This window comes from Chiloscyllium plagiosum, unplaced genomic scaffold, assembly GCF_037043375.1.
Source record: "Chiloscyllium plagiosum isolate Xiang-an unplaced genomic scaffold, Cpla_swu_hap1 HiC_scaffold_24, whole genome shotgun sequence".
Taxonomy (NCBI): Eukaryota; Metazoa; Chordata; class Chondrichthyes; order Orectolobiformes; family Hemiscylliidae; genus Chiloscyllium; species Chiloscyllium plagiosum.
Genome location: NW_028270162.1, coordinates 12,888,690 through 12,911,645, shown reverse-complemented (window position 1 = coordinate 12,911,645; position 22,956 = coordinate 12,888,690). Strand labels below are relative to the sequence as shown.

Below are 22,956 nucleotides of genomic sequence, written 5' to 3'. Positions count from 1 at the left end.
CACCTAGCTGTATTTTGAAGTCTGCATGTCCTGTTCCTGACTCCCGCACCCAAGAAACTATTATCCTTCTCTCTCTCCTCATCTGCCCTATCAACTCTGTTAAACACATGCTAATTTCTCATTTATAAAAGTGGCTCTCATGTTCCAAGCTGAAAATTCAGGAATCATTACTGAAGAAGGGCTTATGCCCGAAACGTCGATTCTCCTGTTCCTTGGATGCTGCCTGAACTGCTGTGCTTTTCCAGCAACACATTTTCAGCTCTGATCTCCAGCATCTGCAGTCCTCACTTTCTCCTGTCATGTTCCAAGTCAACTGGGTGAAAATGGGTACTGCAGATACTGGAGATTAGAGTCAAAATTGGAGTAGCGCTGGAAAAGCACAGCAGGTCAAGCAGCATCTGAGGAGCAGGAAAATCGACGTTTCGGGCCAAAGCCCTTCATCGGGAATCAAGTTGCAGAGCCTACTCTCTGGCACAAACAATTGGATAATTGAATTTGAGCTGTCTTTCCATGATTTGTCAATTATACAGAAACCAAATCATTTCCCTTTGTTGAAATCATAACCGTAAAACAAAAATGCCACCAGAACAAGAGGAAGGTGCATACCCTCTCAAACCTGGCAGGTCATTCATTAAGACTGTAACTGACCTTTGGACTCAACACCATCTTGTGCAGAGTCCTAATCAGTTTTGGTTGTCTGAACATCTCCAAGAGTCTCTCGATGTCAACCTTGAAAATATTTAAGAGAGACCTCTGGCTTAGAGAATTCCATGTGCTGACAGCCTCCTGAGTGAAGATACTTTTTCTCTTCTCTATTCAAAATGGCTGACCTCTTACCTTGAGACCATGACTCTGAATGAGAGAGGTTTCAGACCATGGGAACAACCTCACAGACTCCAGGCTGTCAGGTCCACTAAGGATTACTTGCATTTCAATTATAGCATGTCTGACTCTTCTAAATTCTCAGAGGATGTTATGGACTCAGCCAGTCCACTCAAAACATTCTTAAGCAGGCAGCCACAGACCATAACTTTGCAATTTGTTTTGGTAAGTGTACAGTGAAAATTACCCAGAGTAAGATAGCGAACATAGAACATAGAACATAGAAGAATACAACGCAGTACAGGCCCTTCGGCCCTCGATGTTGCGCCGATCCAAGCCCACCTAACCTACACTAGCCCACTATCCTCCATATGCCTATCCAATGCCCGCTTAAATGCCCATAATGAGGGAGAGTCCACCACTGCTACTGGCAGGGCATTCCATGAACTCACGACTCGCTGAGTAAAGAACCTACCCCTAACATCTGTCCTATACCTACCCCCCCTCAATTTAAAGCTATGCCCCCTTGTAATAGCTGACTCCATACGTGGAAAAAGATTCTCACTGTCGACCCTATCTAAACCCCTAATCATCTTATACACCTCTATCAAGTCACCCCTAAACCTTCTTTTCTCCAATGAAAACAACCCCAAGTGCCTCAGCCTTTCCTCATACGATCTTTCTACCATACCAGGCAACATCCTGGTAAACCTCCTCTGCACCCGTTCCAGTGCCTCCACATCCTTCCTATAGTATGGCGACCAAAACTGCACACAATACTCCAGATGTGGCCGCACCAGAGTCTTATACAACTGCAACATGACCTCAGTACTCCGGAACTCAATTCCTCTACCAATAAAAGCCAGTACGCCATAAGCCTTCCTCACCGCACTATTTACCTGGGTGGCAACTTTCAAAGATTTGTGTACATGGACACCAAGATCCCTCTGCTCATCCACACTACCAAGTATCCGACCGTTAGCCCAGTACCCCATCTTTTTATTACTCTTACCAAAGTGAATCACCTCACACTTAGCTACATTGAACTCCATTTGCCACCTTTCTGCCCAGTTCTGCAGCTTATCTATATCCCGCTGTAACCTGCCACATCCTTCCTCACTGTCAACAACTCTTCCGACTTTCGTATCATCCGCAAACTTGCTCACCCAACCTTCTAACCCCTCCTCCAGGTCATTTATAAAAATGACAAACAGCAATGGTCCCAAAACAGATCCTTGTGGAAGACCGCTAGTGACAGCACTCCAAGATGAACCTTTGCCATCAACTACTACCCTCTGTCTTCTTCCAGCCAGCCAATTCCTAATCCAAACCTCCAACTCACCCTCAATGCCATACCTCCGTATTTTTTGCAGTCGTCTACCATGGGGAACCTTATCAAACGCCTTACTAAAATCCATATACACCACATCTACTGCTTTCCCCTCGTCCACCTCCTTAGTCACCTTCTCAAAGAATTCAATAAGGTTTGTGAGGCATGACCTGCCCTTCACAAAACCATGCTGACTATCCTTGATCACATTATTCCTATCCAGATGTTCATAAATCCTATCCCTTACAATTCTCTCTAAGATTTTGCCCACAACAGAAGTGAGACTCACCGGCCTATAGTTGCTAGGGTTATCCCTACTCCCCTTCTTGAACAAGGGAACCACATTTGCTATCCTCCAGTCTTCTGGCACTATTCCTGTAGACAACGAGGACATAACAATCAAGGCCAATGGCTCTGCAATCTCCTCCCTTGCTTCCCAGAGAATCCTAGGATAAATGCCATCAGGCCCAGGGGACTTATCTATTTTCACCCTTTCCAGAATTTCCAACACCTCTTCTCTATATACCTCAAAGCCATCCATTCTACTTAACTGTGACTCAGTACTCACATTGACAACAATGTCCTGTTCCTGATTGAATACTGACGAAAAGTATTCATTCAGTGTCTCCCCAATCTCTTCAGCCTCCACACGCAACTTCCCACTACTATCCTTGACTGGACCTATTCCTACCCCAGTCATTCTTTTATTCCTGACATACCTAGAGAAAGCCTTAGGGTTTTCCCTAATCCTACCAACTAAGGACCTTTCATGTCCCCTCCTTGCTGCTCTTAGCTCTCTCTTCAGGTCCTTCCTGGCTACCTTATAACTCTCAATCGCCCCAATTGAACCTTCACGCCTCATCTTTACATAGGCCGGCCTCTTCCATTTAACATGGGATTCCAATTCCTTATTAAACCACGGCTCCCTCACATGACCCTTTCCTCCCTGCCTGACGGGCACATACTTATCAAGGACACTCAATAGTTGCTCCTTGAACAAGCTCCACATATCAATTACACCCTTGCCTTGAAGCTTACTTTTCCAGGCCACACATCCTAAGTCATGCCTCACAGCATCATAATTTCCCTGCCCCCATCTATAACTCTTGCCCTGTAGTGCACACTTATCCCTCTCCATCACTAGAGTAAAAGTCACCGAATTGTGGTCACTATCCCCAAAGTGCTCACCTACCTCTAATTCTAACACCTGACCTGGTTCATTACCCAGAACCAAATCCAGTATGGCCTCACCTCTTGTTGGCCTATCTACATATTGTGTCAGGAAACCCTCCTGCACACATTGGACAAACACTGACCCATCTAACGAACTTGAGCTATAGCTTTCCCAATTAATATCAGGAAAGTTAAAGTCCCCCATAACAACCACCCTATTACTTTCACTCTTCTCTTGAATCATCCTCGCAATCCTTTCTTCTACGTTTCTAGGACTATTAGGAGGCCTGTAAAAAACTCCTAACAGGGTGAGCTCACCTTTCCTATTCCTAACTTCAGCCCAAACTACCTCAGATGGCGAGTCTTCATCCATCGTCCTTTCCACAGCTGTAATACTATCTTTGACAAGCAATGCCACACCTCCCCCTCTTTTACCCCCACCTCTGACCCTACTAAAACATTTAAACCCTGGAACCTGCAACAGCCAATCCTGTCCCTGTTCTACCCATGTCTCCGTAATAGCCACAGCATCGAAGTCCCCAGGTACCAACCCATGCTGCAAGTTCACCGACCTTATTCCATATACTTCTTGCATTGAAGTATACACACTTCAAACCACTTTCCTGTTTACAGGCACCCTCCTTTGAAATTGATGCCATGTTCCTAACCTCCCTACACTCCAGGTCCTGCACCCTAAAGCTACAGTCTGGGTTCCCATGCCCCTGCAGAGTTAGTTTAAACCCTCCCCCAGATTGAAAACAGGCAAAAATATTATTCACAAAATTACACAATGAAACTCAAAGAATAAAGAACCCCTAAGAAACTTAGTCTATCCAAACTAGACTTAATTACGCTGTTCTGAATAATCACAACAGTCTCAATAAGCAAACCCTCTTTAAAACATAGTACAAAAAAGGGTCAGATGCTTACAGGTTGAAGTTAGAAAGGCAGAGAGAGAGAGAGGTTTTCACACAGTTCAATGTTGAACTCCGACTCAGTTCTGGACTGAACTAAACTGCTCAGCTAGAAAGCTGACCACTCTCCTTTCATTATACGGGTCACTTCTAAAACATGACCACTTTGGCCTGAAGTCTCATCTCTTTACATATAAACGAAAGGCCTCTCAACATCCTTTTTCATCTCTGTACCAAACTAGTCACCTCAGAGCTAGGAGGGTTTTATGACCCTCTGAAATAATCAAGAACACAGTATCCTTGAGAAAAGGACCAGCTTTTAGAAAGAAAGACCAGCTTTGTGACAAGGATATAAGCCCATTCCAATCAATCTCTTTTCCTACGATAACATTCTCATTCCGGGAATGTAGATTCCCAAGGAAGTTGCCAATGTTAGACGGTTTGAGCTATAGCGAGAGGCTGAGTAGACTGGGGCTCTTTTCCTTGGAGCGTCGGAGGTTGAGGGGTGACCTTATAGAAGTTTATAAAATTATGAAGGGCATAGATAGGGTAAATAGCCAAAATCTTTTCCCCAGTGTAAGGAAGTTCAAAACTAGAGAGCATAGGTTTAAAGTGAGAGGGGAAAGATTTAAAAGGGACTGAAGGAGCAACTCTTTCACACAGAGGGTGGTGCGTGTATGAAATGAACTGCCTGAGGAAGTGGTGGAGGCTGGTACAATGACAACATTTAAAAGGCATCTGGATGGGTAAATGAATAGGAAAGGTGCAGAGGGATATAGGCCGGGTGCTGGCAAATAGCACTAGATTAATTTAGGATATCTGGTTGGCATGATCGAGTTGGATCAAAAGGTCTGCTGCTGTGCTGTACAACTCCATGATACTATGACTCAGTCTGATGAATTTTGGTCCCCCACTTGCTGTGGCAAATATAAATTTCCTGAAATAAAAGAACCAGAGTTTTACAGGCAATGCATTGCTTTGTTTCCAGATCAGTTTTTCATAATCCATTAAAACTGTGGATCCCTTCACCTCCTTTTCAGCTAAAATCCATAGGTCCATAAAATGTGGGGGAGGCAATGGCGAATGGTATTATCTCTAGACTATTTTTCCAGAAACACAGCTGATGCTCTGAGGATCTGGGCTCCACCTAGTCCCATTGCCATCTCTCTGCTCTATCGCCATTTTCCCAACCTTCCACTGTGACCTAGGAGCCAAGTCTGAGAAATGGTAATGAAATAAGAAGTAAATTTCAAACAATCAGAGGGTGGGTTCTCTCCCATGTACTCTTCAGAGTGAGAAAACTCTGAATTTTAAAAAAAAAGTCCTTGTAATTAGGGCAATGAATACTGGCCTGGTCAAAAAATGCCCACATCCAGTGAGTGAGCTAAAACAAAAATTCTCAGTCAAGCCTCATCAGTTACTGTTTCCCTTACCACATCTTCAGTTTGTCTTTTTGACAATTGCCTGGGTTTTTTCAACAACAATATTAAAAAACAGAATTGGAAATCTGAGGCATTAGTTTATCTACTAATCGTCATAGTTCGCCAGCAAATCTCTCAATTTTGTTGCTTGATTAATGAATAGACTGCCCTCTAGCCTCACATTGTGTGACCCAGTGAATTGAGTTTAAAAACTAAATTACCACAAAGCTTGTCTATGCAATGGCTTCACATAAATAGGTCATTGTGTGCTACACGGGTATTCACTGTAATCGCTATGTTTCTTTTGGAAGAATTCCAATGTGCCTTCTTTAGTATTCATTGAAAGGATCACTGGGATTCGATGGGACTCAATGATTCTCAGTTTACCATCCATTAGGGATCTGTCTGTGGGGTCTCTCCAAATCGTGGGACTAGTTTAATATGAGAGCCATTGTAGCTAATGCTGTCATCCTTTATAAATAATTGATTTTCTGTCTTTTTCCACTTTTGTTAACTTTTGAAGCCCTCAGAATCAGTGGACTGTCTATAATCAAACTGTAACATGCCGTGGGAAAAAGGTTAGCAGGCCACAGCTGAAGACACACGTCTCAGAATTGTATACATAGAGATGGTACATCTTCTGGGATTTGCAATAACACTCTGATTATGTTGGTGAGTCCTGCTGATGGATGTCACAATGAGCTCAGATAGCTACCGGTCCATTTCACATTCTCCATATTTACTGCCATGTATCCTGCCCAGAGAATCACTGGGCTGGATTTTTATGCAGGAGGTCAAAAGATCAAGTTGGAAAATTCCCCTGAGGTAGAGGCCTGTTGGAGGCCTGAGTGAACAGTAGAAGCAGGTAGATAGTGAGGCTGGAAGCTAGAATTTCTGCCTCCATTTCCTGAGACACCAGTGCAGTTCTCGTGATGAATTTCTGAAACTCAAATCGTCATCCCTCATCCATGTCACCCGACATGCCCTCCTCCGTTATATCATCATACTCCTAACCAATCATTACCTCATGCTTTCTCATATCCTCATGCTTCACCTTATCCCATTGCTACCTCCATGCTCCATTGCCACTTTTCCAATATCCACCATGATTGTGGTGCTGGAAAAGCACAGCAGGTCAGGCAGCACCCGAGAAGCAGGAGAATTGATGTTTCCTGATGAAGGGCTTTTTGCCCAAAAGGTCGATTTTCCTGCTTCTCGGATGCTGCCTGACCTGCTGTGCTTTTACAGCACCACACTCTCGACTCTGATTTCCAGCATCTGCAGTCCTCACTTTCACCTAATATTCACCATGAGCTAAGTCTGAGAAATGGTAATGAAAAGAAAATCAAACTTCAAACAGTCTAAGGGAGCTCTCGCTCATGTACTCTTCAGACTGAAAAGTCCTGCAATCAAAAGAATTTAATTCCCTCAAGTGACCGATCGGTTAATTAAAATAAACTGATTTATTTCAGTAACCACAACAATTGTAATTCTTTACTACTCTCCTAAGATTGTCAATCAAATAATAGCACAGCACACTGCAGAGATAAATTGTTCTTGACCTATTGAAACTCAGACAAGCATTCATAATAGGATCAGCCATAATACAAATGTTGGGAGATATAAACAATAGACTCTATTGAAATTGAAAAAGAATGACCTTTACTGTAGCTACACCAGATGTTCTGTCAATCATAAGAGTCTGGGAGCTTAAGGGAAGGTGGTTCTTTATTATTTCCCAAAGTGAAAGTTACTGAAATATTTTGTTTTGTTTCCATATGAGTTCAGAGTATTTAAATCACTTCAGATTATGAGATCACTAGAGATCACAAGCAGTGTTTTGTTTTTATGTTTTGAATGAATGAGAGTTTTTCCAATGTGAGAAATATTGTCATGCATCTCAATACTTTCACTATGTTGATCAGTGTCATGATTAACGTACCTCAGCGGGACACACACCAAAATCAAGCAATGCAGGAAAGGTGGGTCTAACTAACAATACAGAATCTAATCTTTGAAACCTAAGGAAGACTGAGCATGGCAATGAAAGAATTCAAGGTAGCTGTGTTCACTTTTGCTTCCTCACTTGGGCCTGGCAATCGCCATGGTTGACACCTTCTCTGAGAGGTCATGAACTATGTCTAGATTGTAAAGTCGTACTGAAGGTATCCGACTGCAGTGCAATTGCAGGCTCAGTCTACAAAGGTTACCCACCCCACAATGGAGCAGGTAAAGGCAAGAGAGCTGTGTTCAGGCTAACTGTCTGCACCCTGGCCCAGCACTGGTGAAAACGGGAATGAGACAGCGTTATGACACGGTGGTGAACCCCTCTGCTAATTAAACCGAACACCCAGAAAAGCTCACCTTGCCTCGTAATCTGTTAAGAATGACAGAGAACTCCCAAATTCACAATTTAAAGAAAAAATATCTATTTATTCGTTATCTCCAAAAGTGAACATTAAACAACAACTATGTATAACTCGCAGCCTCTTTTCTCCTAATAGCTTGTTACCTGCCTCCAACTCTATAACCATACACTGTTCCAATAAAGACCCCTATTAAAATTACATCAACTTAATTCTTAAACCCCTACAGCAGCTGCTGTCTCCAGTGTCTGTCTTCCTCTGGCTGTAGATCTCCCTGGGTTGTCTTTGGTCTTTTGCTGCAAAGATGTTTCATATGAGAAAGGTACCTTTGATAGAGAATATTTAGCTGGCCTTTACTCTGACAATAGCAGTTGGTTACTGTCTGTCTGGATAAGTTTCAAAATGCTGGCTTCTTTTATACCCCAAACATTGGATCGTCTCATTGGTTAGATGTTGTCAAAACAATAACATTCAAATTTGATTAGGTTTGAGTGTCCTGGGGCATAATTTAAATGGATTGGTTAAATATAAACTGTTTTGAAAACATAGCAACCCAAACTGAGGTATTTGTTTCACAGCCAAATGTTACATATTTTCAATTTTCAAGTACACTCTGAGACTGCTAGTCAGTCACATGACAGGTGCCTGCAAGCTCTCAGTGCAAACGAGCCTTCACTCTCTCTTAAAGGCACATTACATGCCGTTAACTTCATAACAGGCAGGAATCCTGGAACTGGGCCCTCTCTGGCAAGAATAACACAGTGCCTCAGTGGTTAGCACTGCTGCCTCACAGTGCCAACGACCTGGGTTCAATTCCACCCTCAGGCAATTGTGTAGAGTTTGTACATTCTCCCCATGTTTGTGTGGGTTTCCTCCCACAGTCCAAAGATGTGCAGGTTAGGTGGATTAGACATGGGGAAATGCAGAGTTGTCGGGGGTGGGTCTGGGTGATTTGCTCTTCGGGGGATCAGCATGGAGTTGATGGGCAAGTGCGGTGTGCGTTATAGCAATGCTCATTTTTCACTATCGCCCTCAAAGAGAATGAACTTTCAGCGTCACTTGGGAGGATGCAAGGGGAAAAGCCACTGTTTTCTGCAAATATTGTGTTGAGCTGGTTTTATTCCTGTTGTGCTTGTCCTGTCTTCGCATTTATGAAGGGACTTGATTCCAAATGTCAGCAGCCATTGTATGTTTTACACAACTGGGGAAGCTGCATAATTGAGCTTGATCAGAGAGCACCAATTTGGATCGCCTTTTCACACTGGAAGCTCACACAAGGAATAGGAGAAGGGGTAGACTATATAGCCCATCAAACATGCTCCAACATGCAATATGAGCATCAGGTCAAGCAATATCATCATAGAATAGAATCCCTACAGTGTGAAAGCAGGATATTTAGCCCATTGAATCAACATGCCCCTCTGAAGAGCATCCCACCCAGACCCACTCCCTACCCCTCATTCCCCATGGCTAACCCACCTAGCCGGCACACCTGGCTAATTGGCAAATTAGCATGGCCAATCCACATCTCCTGCACATCTTTGGAAGTGTGGGAGGAAACCGAAGCACACAGCAGGGAGAATATGCAAATCCCATACAGACAGTCATAGAGTCAGAGAGTCATAGAGATGTACAGCTCGGAAACAGACCCTTCGGTCCAACTCGTCCATGCCGACCAGATAACCCAACCTAATCTAGTCCCACCTGCCAGCACCCAGTCCATATCTCTCTAAACCCTTCCTATTCATATACCCATCCAGATTACTTTTAAATGTTGCAATTGCACCAGCCTCCACCACTTCCTCTGGCAGCCCATTCCACACACACACACACACACACACACCACCCTCTGCGTGAAAAAGTTGCCCCTTAGGTATCTTTTATATCTTTCCCCTCTCATCCTGAATCTATGCCCTCTAGATCTGGACTCCCCCACCCCAAGGAAAATACTTTGTCTATTTGTCCTACCCATCTCCCTCATGATTTTATAAATCTCCATGAGGTCACCCCTCAGCCTCCGATTTTCCAGGGAAAACAGCCCCAGCCTATTCAACCTCTCCCTATAGCTCAAATCCTCCAACCCTGGCAACATCCTTATAAATCTTTTCTGAACTCTTTCAAGTTTTACAATATCCTTCTCATAGGAAGGAGACCAGAATTGCACACAATATTCCAACAGTGGCCTAATCAATGTCCTGTACAGCCACAACATGACCTCCCAACTCCTGTGCTCTGTACTCTGACCAATAAAATAAAGCATACCAAATGCCTTCTTCACTATCCTACCTACCTGTGACTCTACTTTCAAGGAGTTATGAATCTGCACTGCAAGGTCTCTTTGGTCAGCAACACTCATTAGGACCTTACCATTAAGTGTAAAGGTCCTGCTATGATTGGCTTTCCGAAAATGCAGCACCTCACATTTATCTGAATTAAACTCCATCTGCTACTCCTTAGCACATTGGCCCATCTGATCAAGATCCTGTTGTAATCTGAGGTAACCGTCTTTGCTGTCCACTACACCTCCAATTTTGGTGTCATCTGCAAACTTGTTCACTATACCTCTTATACTCACATCCAAATCATTTATATAAATGACGAAAAGTAATGGCCCCAGCACCAATCCTTGTGGCACTCCACTGGTCACAGGCCTCCAGTCTGAAAAACAACCCTCCACCACCACCCTCTGTCTTCTACTTTTGAACCAGTTCTGTATCCAAATGCCTAGTTCTCCTTATATTCCATGAGGTCTAACCTTGCTCACCGGTCTCCCATGGGGAGCCTTGTCGAACACCTTACTGAAGTCCATATAGATCATGTCTACCGCTTTGCCCACATCAATCCTCTTTGTTAATTTTTCAAAAAACTCAATGAGTTTTGTGAGACATGTTTTCCCATGCACAAAGCCATGTTGACTATCCCTAATCAGTCCTTGCCTTTCCAAATACATGTACATCCTGTCCCTCAGGATTCCCTCCAACAACTTGCCCACCACCGACATCAGGCTCACTGGTCTATAGTTCCCTGGCTTGTCCTTACCACTTTTCTTAAACAGTGGCACGACGTTTGCCAACCTCCAGTCTTACAGCACTTCATCTGTGATTATTGATGATACAAATATCTCAGCAAGAGGCCCAGCAATCACTTCTCTAGCTTCCCACAGAGTTTCAGGGTACATCTGATCAGGTCCTGGGGATTTATCCACCTTTATGCGTTTCAAGACATCTAGCACTTCCTCCTCTGTAATATGGACATTTTTCAAGATGACACCATCTATTTCTCTACAGTCTATATCTTCCATGACCTTCTCCACAGTGAACACAGATGCAAAATACTCGTTTGGTATCTCCCCCATCTCTTGCGGCTCCACAAAGAGGCCGCCTTGCTGATCTTTCAGGGGCCCTGTTCTCTCCCTAGTTACCCTTTTGTCCTTAATGTATTTGTAAAATCCCTTTGGATTCTCCTTAATTCTATTTGCCAAAGCCATCTTATGTCCTTTTTTGCCCTCCTGATTTCCCTCTTAAGTATATTCTACTTGCTTTATACTCTTTATAGACAGGATTCATTTGATCTATGCTGTCTATACCTGACATATGCTTCCTTCTTTGTCTTTGCTAAACCCTTAATTTCTTTAGTCATCCAGCATTCTCTGCACCTACCAGCCTTCCCTTTCACCCTGACAGGAACATACTGTCTCTGGGCTCTTGTTATCTAATTTCTGAAGGCTTTCCATTTTTCATTCGTCCCTTTCCCTGCGAACGTCTGCCCCAATCAGCTTTTGAAAGTTATTACCTGATACCGTCAAGATTAGCCTTCCTGAAATTTAGAACTTCAACTTTTAGATCTGGTCTATTATTTTCCATCATTACTTTAAAACTAATGGAATTATGGTCGCTGGCCCCAAAGTGCTCCGCTACTGACACCTCAGTCACCTGCCCTGCCTTATTTCCCAAGAGTAGTTCAAATTTTGCACCTTCTGTCGTAGGTACATCCACATTCTGAATCAGAAAATGTTCTTGCACACACTTAACACGTTCCTCTCCATCCAAACCCTTAACACTATGGCAGTCCCAGTCTATGTTTGGAAAGTTAAAATCCCTTCCCATAACCACTCTATTATTCTTACAGATAGCTGAGATCTCTTTACAAGTTTGTTTCTCAATTTCCCTCTGACTGTTAGGGGGTCTGTAATACAATCCAAATAAGATGATCATCCCTTTCTTATTTCTCAGTTCCACCCAAATAACTTCCCTGGATATATTTCCGGGAATGTCTTCCCTCAGTACAGTCCCCTCCTTTCTTGCCTCCCTTTCTGTCCTTCCTGTAGCATTTGTATCCTGGAACATTAAGCTGCCAGTCCTGTCCATCCCAGAGCCATATTTCTGTAATTGCTATGATATCCCAGTCTCGTGTTCCTAACTTTCCCCTGAGTTCATCTGTCTTCCCTGTTAGGCCTCTTGTATTGAAATAAATGCAGTTTAATTTATCCATCCTACTTTGTTCTCTGTTTTGTCCCTGCCTGCCCAGACTGTTTGATTAGATTAGATTACTCACAGTGCGGAAACAGGCCCTTCGGCCCAACAAGTCCACATCGACCCGCCGAAGCGCAACCTACCCAGACCCATTCCCTTACATTTACCCCTTCACCTCGCACTACGGGCAATTTAGCATGGCCAATTCACCTGACCTGCACATCTTTTGATTGTGGGAGGAAACCGGAGCACCCGGAAGAAACCCACGCAGACACGGGGAGAATGTGCAAACTCCACACAGTCAGTCACCTGAGGCGGGAACTGAACCCGAGCTTGCTTCTTTTCTCAACTGTGCCAGTCTCAGATCGATCACTTTCCTCATTATCTCCCTGGGTCCCGCCACCCCCCACCTTACTAGTTTAAATCCTCCCAAACAGCTCTAGCAGATCTCTCTGCCAGTATATTAGTCCCCTTACAATTCAGGTGTAATCTGTCCTTCTTGTACAGATCACTTCTACCCCAGAAGAGATTTCAATGATACAAAAATGTGAATCCTTCTCCCATACACCAGCTCCTCAGCCATGCATTCATCTGCTCTATCCTCCTATTCCTGCCTTCACAGCTCGTAGCACTGGGAGTAATCCAGAGATTACTACTCTTGAGGACCTCCTTTTAAATTCATATCTCAATAAAATGTATAATCAAGAAAGAACCCACTCTACTCAGTATTGCAGATTTACAGCAAGGCTATACTTAAAGTATTCACTTTTCTGTTTCTGTGTTGTGACCTCTCCCAAACAGGTTCCTCCAAGATCAAATTGTGAATTTCACTGTTTATTAATTTTCCCAAATGCACTCTGATGTCCAGCAACATATGAATTCAACAGCAAGGGCAGTAACTGCGCAGGTTCACTGCTCTGTCAGTTAGCAGTGTGGGTTTCTCTCTCTCTCTCTCTCTCTCTTTCTCTTTCTCCTACACTGACCAGACCACGTGTTGCCTTTGTCTGTCCCTTTCCCTTTTAAAAGTGCCGTTGTTTTGATTTTTCTCATGCCATTTTTTTATATGGATCCTTATCAAATGCCTTTTGGAAATCCAGATATTTTACATCTATTGGTCCCTCTCTTATCTATCCGACAAATTGTATCCATTAACAATTGAGCCTGACGAGTGAACTTTCTGGATCCTGCCTTCCCCGACCAATTGGAAAGCAAACAGAGTCTTTGTTATCTGATTGGGTGATTCTCGATGAACAGCCTTTACTACCTACAATATTTTAACAAATGATCGATGAAAATAATCAGACAAAATGAAGAATATGTATCTGTTTCACTCGCAGTATTGTCCTGGATATTGTCAGAATCTAATAAATTCCAATGGGAATTCAACCTGGAAATATCTTGCTTTATTAAAAGTTACTGTTTGCATTATTCATTCATGGGTTGTGGGCATGACATGCTAGTCCTGGCTGTTCCTTTTTTTTAACAATCCCTTTGCTATGCACAGTTTCAGACCTTTGAATGATAACACGCGTCCTGCCCCCGTCCCCTCCTTCCCCCCAAGTGTTTCAGCAATGGAAAACCCCTGCAGTTTTCACATTCATCACCTCTGCTGTTAGGCAATTAAAACGTCCACATGTACCACAGCCTCTATCTGAATCGCAGTCAGTCGGTTTTACCTGATTTGTTGGAAAACAGGAGGCAGTTTCATGGTGAAGCAGCTGGAGTAACCTCTAGCCCCAGGCTCTATCTGATGAATTTCTACACTGTGAATTTTTATCTATTGTTACATTGTGTGCCTTTTCTTTTCTGTTCCCAGCCAAATATATCGGCTGTTATTTTGATAACACCAAGCAGAGAGCCTTGAGGGGAACAGCATTCTTTGACTACAGAAAGATGACAGTATTTCGTTGCCAGGACAACTGTGCTGAAAGGTAGGGTTGCAGAGTTCAACTTATGAATTTCACTTTATTTAATGATCTCTCCAGTTATAACTGGTAATTGAACATAAGGATATTTTACAGTTCTGCTATTCCTTGGTTGCTAGTGTACATTTCCCACGGATTAACAGGCCTTAATAGATAGATAGAACTGATTTCCTCCATTACCCGATCCTAAAACAATGAGTTATTCCTTAAAAGTAGAGCCAGACTTTTCAGGGATGATGTCAAAGAGCACTCCTGCAAGCTAAGAGTAGTGGCAATCTGGTATTTTCTCCCTGCAACAAGTTGTTGAGATGGGGAGTCCATTCAGAACTTCAAACCTGAGGTCTCTATAGTCGCAAGTGTCTAAGGAGTATGGGACCAAGATGGAAGCGAGCAGGTAATTGTCCTCATAATGTGCCATTCAATAAGTGGCTGAATAAATAAGTGTTGAAATAATACGGATGCAAAATTTGAACCATTTTCTCATATTGTGGGTAACACGCAACACAGATAACTTGGGCAGAAAATGGACTGTTTTTATTTTGTTACTGCTGTTTACTTCAATATGTCTATACCTATCCATTGATGAATAAACCCTCTCTAATATTTCAATGTTCTGTCATTGACTGATAATAAAGAAAGGAAAGACTGCCCTTGAAGGCTGTGTTCAGTCCAATGCCCCAGATTGCTGTTCTGACATTAACTTGATGGGCTAAATAGCCTTCTTCTATTTCCTAAATGACTCTGTGGCCTTTTGTTTCAGCAGTGATGTCCACACGTTGGGTTTACATTTAATCTCAGGTGTTGGATTTGTGACATGGGAAATTATTCATAGAACCAGACTCTGATCCCTTGTTTCAACAATTATTGCATGATTGTCTTCCTGAAATGAGAACATCTCTCAAACCGTGTTGCAAATGGACATGTTCAATGCCAATACATATTATTTTTCTGAAATTCGCACGTGCCTCTGCATGTTTGTGTGTTGGGGAAGGTGCAGTGTTGAAATGTGGAGCTATATGATTCTTTAATATAATAATGTGAAGCCAGTAATAGATTGGTGTAGCAACCCACTGACGTTCTACCAGACAGTGATTATAGCTGTAGACAAATGATGCACCACTTGATTGATTACGCAGTGCTTATGAGGAAAGAAGAGCACCAAACTTAATTTCAACTCTTTGGTGTCTCAAAAATGGACATTTCCAAGATTTATCTTGGATAGCAAAGAAATATCAAAAGTGTAATCCCTTGGGATACTCTGTTATGTTAACTCATGGTGGTGAGGTGACTCTGGCAGATGGCACCATGTGCCAGTCACCTGTGCAACTTAGCATTGTCTGCCAGCTGCATTCAGACAGTCTCTGAGGTGGAATGGTGATGTAGACAAGAATGTCACATGATGCAATGGGGGTCAAGTCATATTTTTACAGGGTATTCTCCCATTTGGAGATGATTCCTGTCACTGGTCACTAAGTGCAGTGGTTTAATTAAAGCTCTGTGTCATAATTTAAGTGAAATTGTTCTCCTGAAGCATTGTTACGATTTTACTCAAAGTCATCAATCTCCTTTCCAACGACAAGTTCGACCCCAGCTTCCTCAATCCAACATCGCATCTAAAATCCCTCATCTCAAACTAATCCTCTCCTATTCAATTCAGACACTCACACCCTTCCCAAAACATGGCAAGACTCTAGTTCAGGCTTTTTAAAAGGTTCTGTGCAACTTCTTTCGCTTTATAAAACCTGTAGGGTTTGCTAATTAGAAACTGAAGCTGAATTCATTTTGTGTCACAACGCAAGAGTAACATTTATGTGATGGTTTTGGAAAAATGGACTCTCCTGCAAAGAGACTGGATCACAATAAAAGGTAAAGATCACTGACTCTTCTCTTTCCTTTTGATAGCTGAAGCAGGTTCTCATACATGACTCCCAATCATGTGGTTGTGGGCTCAAATCTCACCCCAGAATCTGTTCCAGATATAACTATTTCTCTGGCTTACCTCCCCAGGGGTTATCAATACGCAGGCCTGGAGTTTGGAGCAGAGTGTTATTGTGGACATAAGATCCAGGCCCGGAACACGAGTGACTCCGAGTGCAGCATGGAGTGTAAAGGTGAGAAGAGCAACATGTGCGGAGGGCCCAACCGTCTGTCTGTCTACCACCTGGAGCTCACCCGAGAATCCACTAGACGCTGTAAGCACAACTGTCCAGGACGGGCTAGACCAACATACATAGAGCCAGAATGAATTTCTGTCCCTTTTCCTGTTTATAAGGTTGTACTGGGGGACAATGTGGATGCACTTATAAATTCCTGATGAAGGGCTTATGCCCAAAACGTCGACTCTCCCCTTCCTTGAATGCTGCCTGACCTGTTGTGCTTTCCCAGCACCACACTCCCGACTCTGATCTCCAGCTTCTGCAGTCCTCACTTTCTCCTACACTTGTAAACCACTGAACATAAAATGGTATAAATATAGCGACACCACAAATTACAAGCAGAATGAAAATGATTTGGCCATTCATCCAGCAATGCCACATTGCAATGTGATTGGAATTCATTCAATGTTTTAATGGATATAACTGTGCCCTACAAACTGCACTCTGCCACAGAAATAACCCTGCTGTGTTTGGGAGACTGCTGTGGTTTCAGGCCTGAGCTCTGTTTGCGGTAGCTCTCAGAGGTTCAGTCTGAATTGCTGAGCAAATAGATTTCTGTAATTATAGATCCTCTTTCCTGTAAGTCGTGTTTTAAGACCCATCCCACGTCCAATTAATTGGCTGAAGCGATAGTGACAACACTCTGCTTAATGTCTATTTGAAAAGGAGAATTTGCAGGACTATGGAAGGAAGGGAATCCAGCTGAATGGATCAGTCAAAGACCCAGGAAAGTCACACCTGGTCAAATGGCCTCATCCAATGCCGTATGGCTCCATCATTCTGCCAGAACCTGAGCAGATTTAGCTTTAATGCAGAATATTAAACCTGGATTGTTCCTCATCCGAATGTAACTGACATACAGTGAGTTCAGAATCTGTTCTGGTTGCATGAGTGGTATCAGACTTAACCCCATGGTGTTAAAGCTGTACCAAAAGAAACCACGTTTTTTTCTTGATTGGAAACATTCCTCAAGTTGAGCAGTCTTGGAAGTTTGACCGGTAGAATCCCAAGTACCAGAAGTGGGGATGGTTCAGTAGTGGGATTGGGAAGGATTGGGAGTTCTGAGGCAGGGGGAGATGCAGACAATATGAAGGCTGTTGTGCCTTCACTTCTGTTGCGAATTGAATTATTCAGCCTTCTGGTGCTGAGAACTGGAACGGGGCTCGGCAGATTGATAAATGAGCTTGCCATCAAAAAGCTGGAAGAAGGAAGGTGGAGGGAAATCATTCAGTCAGGAAAGCTAAGGACATGTTTTGATCATCAGTTATAATTTGTATTAGTGTAGCATTTTTAATGCAGCTAACCGTGGTCTGGAAGGATTAATATCAGCAAGACTGTGGGTAACATCGCCCACTGTGATGACATCAGCAATCAAATGGAAAAGGAGACCTGACCATGGTCTTGGACACAGTCAGACATAGTGTGAAGTTGCACAAGAGTTTACAGTAAACTAGCTTCTATTAACATTCAGAATTCTCAGTAGCTAGTCCCACAGGGTGAATAACCTCCAGCCCGACCTTTACAACAAGGTGGTCTATGTGATTTTTGAGAAGATTTGTAGCTCAGGTTGAGGTTCAGGTTGTAAGTTTGCTTGCTGAGCTGGAAGGTTTAATCTCATGAAAACAAACCTACCAGCTCAATGAGCAAACTTACAACCTGAAGGTAGTCTATTGGAAGCTGGACACAATAGGGAAGAGGCCAGAAAACATTCAAAAATCAACTTACGGCAGACCTGCAGAAGATTTCCATAGCTGATCCATAAGGAAAGTAGAGCCACAGTGACTCAGAGGTGACCAGCTGCAATTTCAGGAGGAGATGGTCAGTGTTAACTCTAGATTCAAGCAGAATATTAAACCTGGATTGTCCCTGATCCAAATGTAACTGACATACAGTGAGTTCAGAATCTGTTCTGGTTGCATGAGTGGTATCAGACTTAACCCCATTGTGTTAAAGCTGTACCAAAAGAAACCACGGTTTTTATTTGATTGGAAACATTTCTCAAGTTGAGCGGTCTTGGATGTTTGACTGGTAGAATCCCAAGTACCAGAAGTGGAAAGCCAAACAATGTCTCTGGATTACCGGTCCAGTGTCAGAGTCACTTTGCCATCTTACCGAATGTAATATTCAAGTTTCTCCTATATAACAAAATCCTATACATATAATGTACATATGAATACAGATCAGAAGTAGGCCATTTAGCCCCTCAAGTCTGCTGTATCATTTGATAAGACCAGTTAGATGCCTGATCTAACTATGGCCTTAAGACTACTTTCCTGTCTACCCACTGCTGTCCTTTTGCCTCCCTTTGTCAATTAGAAATCTAACTCAGCCTCAAAAATATTCACTGCTCCACCCTCCACCATGTTCTGGTGAAGAGACGAATGACCAACTGAAAGAAAAAAAGTTCTGATCTCCTCCTTAATTCTGAGGCACCTTAAACTGTGCTACCTAGTTCAATGTCTCCCACAAGGGGAAATATTCTTTCATCATCTAACTGAGCAAGTTCTCCTCAGAACTTTACATGTTTCAATAAGATCAACTTGCATTCTGCTTAACTCTAATCATCCATGAATCACAGAAAACTAGCATGCAGGTACCCAGTTAATAAAGAAAGCAAATGGAATGTTGGTCTTTATAGCTAAAGGAACAGAATATAAAGGTAAGGAGGTATTGTTGCAACTATACAAGGTATTGATGAGACCAGACCTGGAGTATTGTGTACAGTTTTGATCCCCTTATTTGAGGAAAGATGGAGTGGCATTGGAGGCGGCTCAGAGGAAGTTCACTAGATTGATCCCACAGATGAAAGGGTTGTTTAACTTTCCTCCGGGAACTCTGGTTTCCTCCCACAGTCCAATGATCTGCAGGTTAGGTGAATTAGCTGTGCTAAGATTGCCCAGAGTGTTCAGGGATGTGCAGGCTAGATGCATTAGTCAGGGGTAAATGTAAAGTAATAGGGTAGGGGAATGGGTCTGGGTGGGTTACTCTTCGGAGGGTCAGTATGGACTTGTTGGGCCAAATGGCCTGTTTCCCTACTGTAGGGATTCTCTGATTCTATGAACAGTTTCAGCCTATTCTCTCTGGAATTTAGAAGAATGAGATGAGATCAAATTGAAGTGTTCAAGATGATAAAAGGTGTGGATAAAATGGACATGGAGCGGATACTTCCTCTTGTGGGGCATTCTAGGGCGAGAGGTCACAGTCTTAGGGTAAGGGGAAACAAATTTAAAACAGAGCTGAAGAGAAACTACTTCTCCCAAAGGGTCAAGAATGTGTGGAATTTGCTACCCCCAAAGTGCGGTGGATGCTGGGAAAGTGAGTAAATTTAAGGAATGGTTAGCCAGATGTTTAATGGGTAATGGGTTGAAGAGATACAGAGAGAAGGCAGGGAAATAGGGGTGAGGAGTGTGTCAGCCATGACTGAATGGAGGAGCAGACTCGATTCAGCTCCTAATTCTGCCCCTAATTCTTATGAATTTATAATGCAAGCTCATCATTTTTTCGTTATTTGTTCATAGAATGTGGGCGCCCTACATCTAACTGCCCTAAAAAACATGGTGGTTGCACATGTATGTACAACTGCTTTAGACCTTGGAGTATAGACACCTATTAGGAAGGGTGTTCCAAGAGTCTGACCAACTAATGTGAAGGAACAGTAGTATACATCCATGTGAGGATGGTGAGTGGCTTGGAGAGGAGCTTGCAGTTGGTCGCATTCCCATGTATCTGTTGCCCTTGTCCTCCTTTGTGCTAGAGGCCACAGGTTTGGAAGGTGCTGTCCAAGGAGTTGTGCAGTCCATCCTGTAGATGTTACACACTGCTGCTACAGAGCATCAGTGGTGGAGGGAGTGAAAGCTGACATTTGTGGATGGGATGCTGATGAAGCAGGCTGCTTTCTCCTGAATGATGTGGAGGGTTGCGAGTGTTGTTGGTGTTGCCACTATTCGAGCAAGTGGGAGTATTCTGTCAAACCCTTGACCATTCCTTAGAGATGGTGGGTAGGGAGACAGGAGGTGAGTTAATTGATGCACTCTTCCCAGCCTCTAATTTATACTTGCAGCTACAGTATTTAGCTGGCTGACTTTGTTCAATGGTAAAGCCCTCCCGATCCCATGAAGTTTTGGTATGTTGTGGATTCAGTAAGGGTAATGTCATTGAATGCCAAGGGATTGTGGCTCATAGAACTCAGAACATAGAACAATACAGTCCCTTCAGCCCTTGACGTTGTGCCAGCCTTTTATCCTACTCTAAAATTAAACTAATCTACATACCCTTCATTTTACTATCATCCATATGTCTAACCAAGAGTCACTTAAATGTCCCTAATGTCTACCACCACTGCTGGCAGTGCATTCCACACACCCACCACTCTCTGTGTAAAGAACTGACCTCTGTCATCTCCCCTAAACCTTCCTCCAATCACCTTAAAATTATGCCCCCTTGTGGTAGCTATTTCTGCCTGGGGAAAAAGTTTCCGACTATTCAGTCTATCTATGCCTCTCATCGTCTTGTACTTCTCATACTTCTTCTCTCAAATGAAAAAAGCCCTAGCTCCCTCAACGTTTCTTCATAAGACATGCCCTCCAGCCCAGGCAGCATCCTGATAAATCTCCTCTGTGCCCTCTCTAAAGCTTCCACATCCTTCCTATAATAAGGCATCCAAAACTGAACACAATATTCCATGTGTGGTCTAATCAGAGCTGTATAGGGTTCAATTCTCTCTTATTTGAAGTGGTCATAGGCTGGCACTGTGTGTCATGATTGCCACTTCCCATTTGTCAGCGCAAGCCCGTATGTTGTCCAGTACTTCCTGTATGTGGAAACCAGCTGTTTCAGTGCCTGAGAAGTTCAGAATGGTGCTGAAGATTGTGCAGTCATCAGCAAACATTCCCACTTCTGACCTTATGAAGGGCCATTGGTGAAGTAGCTGAAGATGGCTGGCCCTAGGACATGACCCTGAGGAACTCCTACAGAGATGTCCTCGGGGTGAGACTCCCTGGATTTAATTCCAATAACTTTATTTCAACCATGAGCTGATTCATGTGACCACTCTCAGAAAGTGGGCGGCACGGTGGTACAGTGGTTAGCACTGCTGCCTCACAGCGCCAGAGACCCGGGTTCAATTCCCGCCTCAGGCGACTGACTGTGTGGAGTTTGCACATTCTCCCCGTATCTGCGTGGGTTTCCTCCGGGTGCTCCGGTTTCCTCCCACCATCCAAAGATGTGCAGGGTCAGGTGAATTGGCCATACTAAATTGCCTGTAGTGTTAGGTAAGGGGTAAATGTAGGGGTATGGGTGGGTTTCACTTCGGCGGGGCAGTGTGGACTTGTTGGGCCGAAGGGCCTGTTTCCACACTGTAATCTAATCTAAAGTGGTTCTGAAAGTGAAGGACTTGGAATCTCCGTCCAAGAGACCGACCCTTGCAAATGAAGCATTGTTAGAACTGCAGCCAGTGTTGTGTTTTGGTTTGTGAAGTGTTTATCCGATAAAACTCTTAAGTATACTTATATTGATATTATCAATTCATATTTCTGGTAACACATCTTCATGACAATATGTGTATTTATCTCTAATGAGTCTCGTAGTGTGAGAATTTATCCTCCCTCTAATGGATCTGAGTTTGTGAATTACATTGAAAAAATTGAACAATTAGAAACAAAAAGTATTCCAGATCATCAGAATGTTAATTAAGTCACAAGACTTGATTATGGTAATGTCACTGGACTAGTATTCTAACCCCACTCCCCAGGCTAACGTTCTGAGGATGTACGTTTGAGTCCTACCATGATGGATGGCAAAACTTAAATTGCATTAAAATCTGGAATTTTAAAAAAATCTTGTTTAATGGCAACCATGCCAATTGTTACGAAAACCCATCTGGTTTACTGATGACTCTAAGGGAAAGAAATCTGCCATCCTTACCTGGTCTGGCCTACCTGTGACTCCAGACCCACAGCTATATTGTTGACTCTTAACCGCCCTCTAGGATGGGCAATAAATGCTGGGCGTAGCCAGCAATGCCCGTATCCATGTTTTTTAAAAACATCCTTTCTAAGAAGGAAATCAGGGAGGTGATGGCCTCATGGTATTATCACCGGACTGTTAATCCACAGACCCAGATAAAGTTCTGGGAGCCCAGGTTCAAATCCTGCTAAGACAGATGGTGGAATTTGAATTCAATAAATATCTGGGATTAAGAATCTAATGATGACCACAAATTCATTGCCAAATGTTGGAAAAACTCACCTGGTTCACTAATGTCCTTTCAGGAAGGAAGCTGCCATTCTTACCTGATTAGGGACCAAACAAATTGTGGATGCTGTAAATCAGAAACAAAAACAGAAGTTGCTGGAAAAGCTCAGCAGGTCTGACAGCAT

The 22,956-nt window shown here is 43.1% G+C and overlaps 1 protein-coding gene across 3 annotated transcripts in view; it reads left to right on the top strand.

Annotated features, from left to right (window-relative positions):
* Positions 1–22,956, top strand: part of wscd2 (WSC domain sialate O sulfotransferase 2) — a 561,027-nt gene that overhangs the window by 421,728 nt on the left and 116,343 nt on the right. For all 3 annotated transcript variants that reach the window (XM_043715459.2, XM_043715457.2, XM_043715458.2), the window contains 2 exons: positions 14,315–14,429; positions 16,431–16,615. In XM_043715459.2, the coding sequence (XP_043571394.1) occupies positions 14,315–14,429; positions 16,431–16,615 (300 nt within the window). The remainder of the gene's footprint in view (positions 1–14,314; positions 14,430–16,430; positions 16,616–22,956) is intronic.